Source organism: Trematomus bernacchii, unplaced genomic scaffold (genome assembly GCF_902827165.1).
Source record: "Trematomus bernacchii unplaced genomic scaffold, fTreBer1.1, whole genome shotgun sequence".
NCBI classification, from domain to species: domain Eukaryota; kingdom Metazoa; phylum Chordata; class Actinopteri; order Perciformes; family Nototheniidae; genus Trematomus; species Trematomus bernacchii.
The window spans coordinates 11,505,459-11,517,584 of NW_022987828.1; the positions used below are offsets into that span (position 1 = coordinate 11,505,459).

The following is a 12,126-nucleotide window of genomic DNA, read 5'->3' on the forward strand; positions in this document are numbered from 1 at the left end:
AGGAATAAGAGTTAGACTGTATTTAACATTTCTGATCTTCAATACTACCCCTTCCACTTTAAACGCGGGTATACTGCACTTTATTTTCTAAATTTGTATAATAGCTCTATAATTGATCATTTTTTACAACCTAATTCCTCTAGCTGTGTTCATGTATGAGCCATTACACACCAGGGCAAATTACTTGTATGAGTGAACCTATTTGGCAATAAACCTAATTCTGATGCTGTGATAGACTGTAGTGTTTCATTCCATGGTCTTAATTCGAAACCCAAGAATCGGCAACATTAGTACATCCGAAACAGGCACTGCAGTAGTTTTTTAAATGACCGTAGTGTCTGGGAATGAAACCCTCCTCAATTTCTGATATTATGTTCTTAACTTTTTGATAGTATGTCAGCTGTTCTGGTATCTCTTCCATCTCTGAACATGTTCTATTCTGAGAATATTAGGGAATGGTTGACTTTGGAGGGAGTTGCATATGTGTGTGTGTGTGTGTGTGTGTGTGTGTGTGTGTGTGTGTGTGTGTGTGTGTGTGTGTGTGTGTGTGTGTATGACTGTCTATCCGGCTCCCTGTAGTCCTTCTATTGGTCTTCTGAGTGGGTGGTCTGTTCCAAGAGAGGAGCCCTGGAAACATTATACACACACACACACACACACACACACACACACACACACACACACACACACACACACACACACACACACACACAGGGAAACTGGGAATCACACCAACGCAGCACAGCAGAGGGTGGAGCAGGCAGGAGCCTTATTCCAGATGTGCGACATTAATTTAGATGATCCAAAACATGAACCGGTAGCTCCCACTCACTCATCACCACTGTGTGTGTGTGTGTGTGTGTGTGTGTGTGTGTGAGAAACATTCATGCTAACTTTTTAATATTCTCTCACACTCAGAAATATACCTGCAGGTTGACATTTTCATATATGTTTGCATCATTTGTGTGACTTGCCAACTGAGGAAAGAGCGGAGGATAAAATTCCCCTTCTTGAGTTGAAGGTGGAGGAAAAGATGGAGCAGAGCAGGTTATGAGAACAGTCTCCACTCTGACCTATGGAGCTGCGCCCCTGGACTTTCATATAATACTTTCCACCGGGGAGGCGAGGGGGATACGGTGCATGGAAAGACAAAGACAAAGACAAAGAGGGAGAGAAAATGAAATTAAATAAGAAGAGCGGAGGAGGAGAATAAGAGAAGATTTAGGAGGACGGAAGTGGTTGATTGGGTCCCCTCTGAGATTCCTTTGTTTAGATTGTTCTGCATTTCACTTTTCACTCTCTCCCCTCCACCTCCTTCTTTTTCTGACATCTGAGGTAGATTACAACAGAGACCCTGGGTCACATTTATGACTTAAATCAAGAACATATGTTGCGAGTGTGTGTGTGTGTGTGTGTGTGTGCGCGTGTTTGTACGTCCATTTCAGTGGGATTCCCCTCCGGTCCCTGAGTGGTGGTCAGATTTATTTTCTTGTCCATTGTCTCTTGCTGGGACATCAAAGGACCATTGTTTGTTGATCAGCGAGGGTGCTGCAGGTTACTCGCAGGTCCCGTAAGAGAACGCTTGGCCTCTCCTCCACATCTCCCCTTCTTATCTCCTTTTACTGAAATTGACCTTCTAAGCATGTCAGATCGCCGCAGAGAATTCCTGACACAGTGGATCAGCGCAACACAAAAAACATGTTTTGATTATAAGAGACTGAAATGCGGTTATGTCCCATTTGTTTCATTTAGGCCTGGTCAAGGCTTGTTCTAATGTTCTAAAAACACCACATTCGGTCTGTAAACAATATCTTACTCGAACAAAATGTACTTTAATACAAACCTCATGGACACTAAATGTACCGCATGCTTTGATCACTACAGCACTGAAATTCAGTCATTGTTAGCGGGTAAAAGAAGAAATGTCGCATTAACTTCAGCACAACAGCACATCTGTAAAAGTGTCAGTTGACTTTATTAGGATCGGTTTCACTCAGTTGAAGAAAAAACAACTTTTGTCTTTGGAACGTTTACCTAGGAAGAAAACAAATCTACAAAATAAGTTGCTGGAAGGACAATATATAAAACAATGGCATCAAAATAAAAAAAATAAAAAACAGGCTCAAATATTTTTGGATGCAGGGCATTTTCCTCTTTTTGCCCTTTTGTTTACAAAACAATGACAAAAAAGGGAAACTTAAAAAAAAAAAAAAAGATCAATACTTATTTACAGTGCATATATTTACATTAAGGCATTTTTCCTGGGGAGAAAGACGGTTGATCTGATACAACCCCCACTTCTACACAAATAAATAGTCAGATTTACCATGATACATTACAGTGCTATATCATATTTATGCTACCTGCAGTGAATGAACAAATACAGTTATAGGTGCAGGCTGAATCATACAATCAAAGCGGACAAGCGTATGTTGAAAGGTTCACATTTGTTCTGTCTTTAAAAATACTCTCATGTCCATATGTCAATTAAAATAGTCCATTATAGTCACTGTGACTTGACATTTCCCTAAAGCAATTTCAATGAAAGCGATGGGGAACAAAATCCTTTTTTGGTGAAAAAATTAATATCTTCTTAAGTTTAACCAAAGTCTCTTTGAGTTAAAAAAATAAATCAAAATCAGCTGGGTATCTTACAAAGTTAGTGTTTTTGATTATTTTGCCCTGATTATTTTGAAATTAGAAGCCTAATATAATCATGTTGTTTCACATATACTGTTATTTGTTTCCCCATCATTGACATTGAACATGTTTTGATTGGGGCTAGCTGCAGGAACACTTGCAGCAACAACTCTTGCAATATACGGACATTGTTGTTTCAAGAAAGACTTTAAATATTGTGAACTTCTCCTTTAACAAAACATATGTCCGTGTTTGATTGACTGATAGAACCTCAATGCAATTAATTGTGTACAGAGTCAGACTGTCAATTCATTAAAAAAAAATCAACATCAGGATGTCCGTAAAGTGGCCTGAGCCAATCTGTTAAATCACAACGAATGATGGGTAAACCTGTCATTTAAAAATAATTCACTTTTTTTAGAGCTTTCAATAGATTAAGAAATAAAAACAGCACCAAGTGTGTTTAAAAGGACTTTCTACATTGATCACAGCTCTGCTACCACTTAACAAAAACACATACAAATCAGAGAAGGAGGCACTTTATAAGGTGTTGAGGATGAAGATCATACTTTGGTTAAAACGTTGAACGTAAAAAGGCTGGATGAGATAAATGTACGGGTAATTGTATTTTGAAGACGCTTAATTCAAGCTTGTGCATCAAAATAAAGTCAAATTCAGTTTTAACTGAATTAATTCTCAGATATGTCTACGGGTTCTGCTTACATTTCTCTGGTTGGAAATCCATCAGAAGACATCATGAATAATGTATCACCTAATTGCTGCTCTTTACCATCCATCCACCTTCCTCTGTTTCTCCGCTGTCCTCACATCTCCTCTCTATAAAAACTAAAATCTTTCTATCTCTTCATCTCCACCCCTCCCTTGTTTTTTCCTGCACTATCTTCCCTCTCCAGAGTATAAATGCCTTCAATTTTTAATATCTGAACAGCAAAGGTTTCTGTGGCGTTCACAAATATTCAGTCCAGTAGTGATAAGGATCTTTCCAGTGGTGAATGAGATGCATGAGCCAAAAAAGGCTCAGATTTAAGATTTCTAGTGCAAACCGAAGGATTTGGTAAAAACTAAAACCTGGATGTTCCAGTTATATGAGCAAACTAACAAACCATGGAGCAAAAAAAATGTGGTTTGACTAGTTTTGCAACAAAAAAAAAAGCTTCTCCTGTTTATGTAAGGATAAAAGATGTACAAATGTTGAGCGGTAAGTGCTTTCATTCCAGTCACACGAAAGACTCCAATTGGACTGGAGACACATTTTGGAGCTACCATTTTCTTTTTGTTATAATTTTTCTTCTCTGTGTTTGTCCAAAGAAATCTATACTAAGTATATCTGGAGGTTAAGGGACCAGGAACTACATCTGGCAATTATTGTTCTACCTTACAACCTCCGATTCGTCCCACTCGCGTTTAAAAAGCAACATGTTTGTTAGGCTATCGTACGGTTTCAGCACAGGATAGCAGCACCAGGAGCAGCTGTGGTGTCATCAGGCAGCTTGTAACGTTGTGGAAGATGAAGTGAGTGCTTTGTGTGTGTCAACATAGTGCTTGTGTGTTTGTAGTGTGTGTGTGTGTGTGCAAACGCTGCTAGTTCTGGTGTCTTTTCATGTGCAGAGCGAGGTGGTCGGATCGGGAGAAGGAGCGTGAGCAGATGGCGCACTGGAAGGGTTTGGCGCCCGTGTGCTTCCGGAAATGGCGCGTCAGCTCGTCGGATCGGGCGAATCTCCAGTCGCAGCTGTCCCACGTGCACCGGTACGGCTTCTCACCTGCAGGATGGAAAGAAGAAAAAGTCTGAATGAGTGCTGCGGCTCCTTTATCTAAACTTTATCTAAACTAAAACAATTATTTAGAAACCAAATCCTGAATGGTTATAAGCAGGACCTGTGAACTCATGCTTGCTATTTCTTGTCGTTGTAAAAGTTATTTGTTTTTGTACAAAGAAATGATTTGTTTAAAACAATGAATCAAATATCACGGATGCTGATGACGATGACTTAAACTTTTATTTTCATGAACAATGTACGCTAGAGGGGGGAGGACCAGAAAACGTTTAAGCTTCTTCTTGCACTTTTTGAACATGACCGACTATTTTAGAATTAGCTTGAAAGTTTTTTAATTTTGCTTCTCTTTGTTATAATTATTATTATTGTTTGTTTTGTTTCCAACATGTTCAATAAATTGACTAAATTAAAAAAACAAATGGCATCACTGAGCTGAATTTCTGGTTAAATCACATGATCTTCAGCAAATAACAGAGATATGACAACATGTGATTATGAGAACCAATTAAACTAATTATTATTAGTACAAACATTAAAGTCTCTGCAATACATGACTTGCTCAATTGGGTGGAGCAACTGGCAAAACAGGCTCTACTGAAAGGTAAAGTTGCATCCCATCATACAGTCATCACGCTGTCATAGGCATTTATGAAGCACAAACGCTGCTCACGTTTCCCACGCTCAGCATTGTCTGACTTGGCTATTGTGCATTTCTCTTTGACAGATGTGGTTTGTTTCTCTGTCACTCTGTCATTGCAATAATGTTTACATATAGTGCCAGCTACTTTGGGAAAACGTATGTGACCAGTCTCATTCATTCACGGCACAATCAACCAGTGGTGACTATCCATGCAGATCATTTTAGTTTTATCGGCCCAGGTATTGAGATTTCTGCAAACCACCCACATACATACTTGTGACATTATTTATTTAATTAATTGATGGAACAACAAGACCCAAGGACAAGACTTTGCAGGAAACACAATCAGGTAACAATTGATAAAGAATTATGATCCCTTTTCTTCTTTCAGTAGTTTGTCTTTTTAAATTTCAATTTGGTGCTCAATTTCAAGTTGGCAAATACTGCTTCACAATGTAATTGATTAAAACGTGTCTTAAAAGCAAGCCACAGTTTGTTTGTAATTGTTTAAATCTCAATGCACCAAAAACATAATTCTTTTCTCCTCAATTAAACCTGAATTAAATGTGGTAAAAGCAGAAAGAGATGTAGGCACCTGGACGAATTAAATATAAATCTGTCTGCATGCTGAATACCACTAGAGTTAAGTGAACACAATAGGATTTATTTTGTCGTCTGTGTGAACAAAACCTCAAACAGGCACAGCAAGCTCTGCAGCGTCGCTAAAACAACAACAGTAATGCCATTATGACATTTAAATGAACAACAGCATCAACAAATTGAGGAACACACACCTGAAACTCAAACACAAATAGGAGAGACAATAAAATAACACACACAAAAAAAAGTGAACCGGGAGAACAACTCACAATACACACACACACACAAACAATCAGGGTAATGGATGTTGATGGAGATTAGAGTGGGAACTCCCACAGGGACAAAAACGCATTAGGAATCATCTCATCCAGATTACTGACAGGTGTGTGTGTGTGTGTGTGTGTGTGTGTGTGTGTGTGTGTGTGTGTGTGTGTGTGTGTGTGTGTGTGTGTGTGAGTGCGTAAGTGTGCATTCAAGCAGCTGAATAAGATAAGTAGAATGAGTAACAGACAAAGATAGAAATGGGGGGAGTGTTGAAAGTGGGAGGATGGCACAAAAGAGAAAAGAGATTGATTAGATGAATAAAAAGGATGGGAAAAGGGGGATAAAATAACTAAGTGGGCCTGACAAAAGCAGAGAGGATAAGGAAGTTGCTGCTACATCCCTCTTTACATGGCGTGCCCTCATCTTGTGGTCTATAATAACTGCAATAACCACAATCAGCCTGCAGCATGAATGACGCCAGATTTAATTGTCGTGTCATGTTCCCAAAAACGAAATGTGAGGCACGCACATCCACAACAGTATTCTGAACAAGCAGTGCAGACTCATAAGTGGAACAAACTCTGGATCCTAAAGTGGTAAGAATGAAATTGGTGTGTGTTTGTGTATCCATACGAGTGAGGAGAGCGTAGATATCAACAGAAGCTTTGTTTTGTTAGCTGGAGTGAGGTGGGGCCCAACACCTAAGCCCTTGTTTGTTGATTTTTCCCATCCAATAGTAATAATAGTTCAAATATAAATGTGAAGAGGGGGAGAAAGTGAAGCAAGGAAAAGGGAAAATGGACCCTGAAGTGCACACGGTGAGGATCGAAGTGGAACAAGAAGGTATATTTGTACATATTTATAATTTCAAAGATCCACACAATAATAAGGCATTCAAACATTGATGTCTTCACAGATCTTAAGAGAGATGGCACCATGCGTCTAGCGCTGACCACATAGTTTGTCATAGAGTCATCCCCTGGCAGAAGTGTGTCACTTCCACCTGTTTTGATGGAATAGTATATTGGGCAGAGGATGGGAATGGGGTAGGATACATTTACACACACATGCCAGGAACACAACACTCTGCCTAGCAACTTGGTGCCAGTGCAGATACCGAAATACAAGTCGCGTGGGCAGCGTATTTTTCCCTGTTTAAAAAAGATGCATTAATTGGAGGAATGTCTTACCCGTGTGGGTCCTGAGGTGGGCTTTCAGATGGGACGACTTGGTGTAGACCTTCTTGCAGCCTGACGACAGAGAGAAGGATAAACACAAACAGAAGTGTCAGATATGCGTTTACCCAATGCGCTGAGTAGTGGCATGCTAGAAATGTGAACTAATGAACAACAGAAGCTGTAAACATTTGTTTTTGCTATTCTGATTTATCAAAAGTACACGTGACTGTGTAAATAAGGGGCACACATGCTTCTCGTATTAAAACTGTTTTCATTTGGGCGTATTTAAAAAATAAACTGCATGCCAATAATCACACGCCTTTTTTTCTAAACATATTCTGACATCCAAGTCGAAATATTTAAAATACTGAAAAACAAGACCCTTTTCACAAAATAAACAGTGTGCATTTTGAAAAGATTTAGGATTTAGATTTAATATTTAGGATTTTGATTGATTTAGAAAGATGTTTTTCTGATCTGTTCTGGCTTTAAATGAAAATATTACATTTCACATATTGAAAACATGTAAAGAGTGAACAGCTGCTGCAGTGAGACTAATATTATACACTTGGTTAGAGTGTGGATGCGTCCTTGTGTGGATATGATGGATCTGCCTCATCTGACTTGTGGTAACATGCTGCAGGAGGCTCGGCTTAATCCTATTTTACACGCTGCCACAGGCTAGTTGACATTACATGTCCTACAAGTAGCTGCACATCGTACAAGTGCAATCTGAACCAAATATCTAAAGTGTGACTGTATGTAAATGACGTGTTGTGGAGAGAAGATCAAATGACTTCAGGAGAACATTCAATTAATTACACCCACGCAGGTTAATTCCACAATCATACCAGCAATGTCTTAAAAGCCACAACAATGTGTGAGAGCTCGAGAGTGCCCGAGTCATTTGAGGTGAGACATTAAAAGCAAGGTAGTTATAATACCAGAAGGTTAATTGTAAGGCAGTGATTGACGTTCTGCATTGCCAAAATATTTTAATGCTAGTGCAGCGTGCACACTGCCGTGGCTGTAGTACATATCGTGACTCATAAGCCTGGGAAATCGTTTTACACACAACATATCATTTTCCAAAAATGCACGGGTGTCTCAAAATAGATCTGTTTTTTCTTAGTTTGTGAGTGACCAAATATTCACCTGACCACAGCTCAATGTAAGAATAAACACACAGTGAGAATAATCAGAGAGCTGTGTAATTGTTCTGACCTGGGTAATCACAGTGATGGATCCGTCGTTTCTCCAAATCGGGGTTGTTCCTCCGGTTGTAGCGGGCAGACATGGTGTTCTGGGCTGGAGTTGGGGTTGTTGCAGGTGCTTGGGGAACGCCTGAAGCTTGGCCTGGGGACGGAGTGGGAGCTGTGGTGAGGGGGAGGGCTAAGCTGCCTGGTCCTGGTCCGGGGCCGATCCCAGGGGTGCTGCCTGCCAACTTGGAGGCGATGGTGGCTGCATATGAGGGAGGAGGGGACATGGTGTGGAGCAGCTCCTTCTGCCTGTCAGGGCTGCCGGGCTCCGAGCTCGGGGGAGAGGGCGGCAGGTAGGGCGTCTGGTGCTGGAGGAAGTGGGGGTGGGCCTCAGCGTGGGGGTGTGTGTACCCCCGGCCACCCAGGCCGCAGTACCTGCCAGGCTTGGCTGTCTGCTCTTGTTGAGACGCAGAAGAAGCTACCGGCATGTCATGGAAAGGTGTGTGGATTGTGGAAGTGTGCTGTATCTGCTGATGATGATGGTGGTGATGATGATGCTGAGCCTCCATACCATTGCCATGGTGATGGTCCAAGCCGGAGTTCAGTAGCTGAAACAGTGAGCCGCTGTTGTCATGGTGGTGGAGAGCGTGCTGTTCAAACTGCGGTGACATTTCCTGTTTGATGAACACTTCTGGCACTGACTCGTCACCGCGGCCGCCTCCCGCATGGTTAAAAACACTGGTGAAGTTCGGTAACCCTGTTAGCGTCATGTTTATGGCTGAGGTTTCCATGGCAATGCTGCAGCTACTGGTGGGCGTTGTGTTGGGGCAGTGCAGCTGGATGTTGGGGGAGAAACACGGGGAGGCATTTTCTGTTTTTATTTGGGAGAGACCTGTGTGGTTCTGCTGCTGAGGCGGCCGCACCTGCTGACACAAGCCCATCCTCAGGTAGGCGGCGTCGGGGAGGTAAAGATTCATGTTGAGGGTGTAGGGAGCCCCTGTATGGTTGTCAGTGAAGAACTGATCCAGCGCGGACACACAGTCTCTCTGATTCTTCTGCTGGCTTTCTGAGTGAGGTTGAAGTGGTAGAGACTGAGGGGAGAGGTACCTGTCCATCTCAAACTTTGCCTGTAGATAGAAACACAAACACAAACAAAACAGTCTAGTTTAGAGACATTTCATTTTGAAGAAAACTTTGGTTGAATCAAATGTTTTCAGCTTGCTTCTCATGAGCTACCATGAAACCATTCTGAGGCACTATTTAGAGAAGACAAAGGTTTGATAGGACAGTCACCGCTAAAACATTTATCAAGTAGTCATCAATAGGCAGTTCCTACATTCCACATTCACTCTCTGGCTGCGAAGCTGAACTCAGGAACCCATCAGCTGTGAGGCCAACAGTTGAGAATCAGGCCATGGAAATAAGAACTAATACCACTAGAAAAAACCCTAATAAATGTCCACAACTGCAACTATGACAACAGACTTAAGAAGCAAACTCGGGCTGATCCAACTGGAATCACAGGTGGACAACTTGATGTCAAATAGGGCCTTTTTCACTCTGTCCATTTCCTGTGAATATTAAGGCAGGTATAAAAGTTAGAGAAGCCTTGCAGCAGAGGATGAAACGGCAACATGAAAGGGAATAGGGAAACACCCATGCCTCTCTATCCGCAGCAGCAGTAGTCTGGGGATGGGCTGCTATTTCTAGGCTCCTGATCCACCAGCTGTTATATAGCACTCTCTCCTCTGCTGCACAAGTTTCCTGCTAACTGGGGACAGAGTTGCCGGGAGCTTTCTGTCCGGAGCTGGAGTCAGTTGTTGTCAGCGTGGTATGATGGTGAGAGGGGGGGGGGGGGAAGAGGAGACCAACAACTGGTGGCCAACTGGCTGGCAGAGAAAACATGCGGTGAATGCGTTTGCAGGCGGAGCGGCTCGGCTCCGTCCAGCTGGCCGCAGCCTGCTCGCTAATCACCAAAAATAGTGCAAATGAAAGTGGAGGTTAACATCAGCTAGGCCGATGGAAATTTAGAGGCCAGCCAAATAAACTGGATCTACAACCTATCTGCCACGCCCATTCAATGAAATACATCAAGTCGGTTTGATTTCTACCCGGTTTACCTGTGCGTAGTCATTGTGTCCAGTCTTGTCTGTTTCTGTGATCTTGCAGTCCAAGCCGAACATCAGCGAGTCCTCCAGGGGGAATCCTGCGGGCAGAGCCGCCTTCTGCAGCGGGTAGAAGGGGTCCTCCTGCCCGCCGCCGCTCATCGCCAGGGTCGCGGCCATGAAGCTCGGGTGCAGCGCCGCTAAGGATCGCTCGTCCTTTTCTGCTAAAAGGAGGATGCTACAGCGGAGTGAGAGGAGTAGAGCCGACGAGGTGGAGAGCGTGAGGTGGAGTTAATAATGTGAGCCTGTCTGCTACATCCCCTTCACTTGTTTCATCCCTCCACCGGCCCACAGACAGTTTTCTATCTCCTGCTACAGGGCGGAGCGACCCAGTGTAAATACTGCACATGCACCGCCCATCAAGCGTTTAATAGGGCTTTGATCATTCATTCACTGGCCACCGCCCTACTCCATCTAAATACACTGACAACAGTGTCGTAAAGTACAGGACCTGCCTGACAGACAGCATACACAGCCATAGAGGAAGTGAAGGTTAATTCATGTTTTTAATTCAGTGTTTTTAGTTTATATCAAATATATACTTATATAGATAATCTCTAATAGGAATATTATATTGTATCTAAATACCTGGTCTATTCTTGCAATTAAAGTAACTTTTTAAACCTGATAGTCCCAAAAGATACACAAATAAAACACGAATGGGCAATTTAAGGCAGCAACTAGACCCACATGCCTCCTAAATGTCCGGTTATTTCAAACCCCACACCACCAGTTGGTAATACAGACTTTAAAATGCGATCCGAGACTATTTTTTTTTAACTCATCATTATAAATCAATATTCTCAGGTTGGGTATAGCACTTCCATTGACAGGTAAACTGAACTTCATATGCAAATTAAGGAGTAAAAACTACTTTTAAACAGGTCATTCTTTTAATGTGAACTGGATGGTGTTAGAAATCGCAGTTTATCACTAAGTTTATTATGGAAAATACAATCTGCAAGGGGCTGTACTCACACATTTTAGTTTGTACAAAAACATGTATACAGTGTAGGATATGATAAGCTTTTACAAAAACATGTTCTTATATTTTATCCTAGCTCATTTAACAAAAAAATAAAAGTGGTTGTTTGTGAAGTATTTTATGCTCAAAAGAAATGAGACAGCCTCTAAGCAATCCTCTGGTTGAGTTTAATTTGACACCGATAAAAACGTGGTCAGAAATGAGAGGTATGTCTACTATATGTCTATATTTAAAGCCAAAGGAGCCTCAGCTCGTTCAAATCAGCGGCTTATGTTCCTGCAATGCTGTTTGTCTGTAGCCACCACTATCTGCAAACCTGGAAAAGATGAGGAAATAATGATAGACAGACCTAATAAAAAAACAACTCACACATTTTAGTTTGTACAAAAACATGTATACAGTGTAGGATATGATAAGCTTTTACAAAAACATGTTCTTATATTTTATCCTAGCTCATTTAACAAAAAAACAAAGTGGTTGTTTGTGAAGTATTTTATGCTCAAAAGAAATGAGACAGCCTCTAAGCAATCCTCTGGTTGAGTTTAATTTGACACCGATAAAAACGTGGTCTGAAATGATAGAGGTATGTCTACTATCTCTATATTTAAAGCCAAAGGAGCCTCAGCTCGTTCAAATCAGCGGCTTATGTTCCTGCAATG

General features: G+C 41.6%; 1 protein-coding gene across 1 annotated transcript; it reads right to left on the minus strand.

Annotated features, from left to right (window-relative positions):
• Positions 1-1,952: 1,952 nt before the first annotated feature.
• On the minus strand, positions 1,953-10,778 carry klf5a (Kruppel-like factor 5a). Its single transcript, XM_034152188.1, has 4 exons — positions 10,438-10,778; positions 8,343-9,444; positions 7,131-7,190; positions 1,953-4,421 (listed from the first exon to the last, which is right to left on the minus strand). Exons 1-4 carry the CDS (start codon positions 10,600-10,602, stop codon positions 4,243-4,245), a joined length of 1,506 nt encoding a protein of 501 aa, XP_034008079.1. The 5' UTR covers positions 10,603-10,778; the 3' UTR covers positions 1,953-4,242.
• Positions 10,779-12,126: the final 1,348 nt, after the last annotated feature.

What these genes read in the sequence shown, in the direction of transcription:
- klf5a (XM_034152188.1), bottom strand. Translation starts at nt 10,602, where the DNA reads ATGGCCGCGACCCTGGCGATGAGCGGCGGCGGGCAGGAGGACCCCTTC. An exon ending in GACACAATGACTACGCACAG is followed by an intron (nt 9,445 to 10,437) that starts GTAAACCGGGTA and finishes TTCTATCTACAG; the next exon opens with GCAAAGTTTGAGATGGACAG. An exon ending in CCATCACTGTGATTACCCAG is followed by an intron (nt 7,191 to 8,342) that starts GTCAGAACAATT and finishes CTCTGTCGTCAG; the next exon opens with GCTGCAAGAAGGTCTACACC.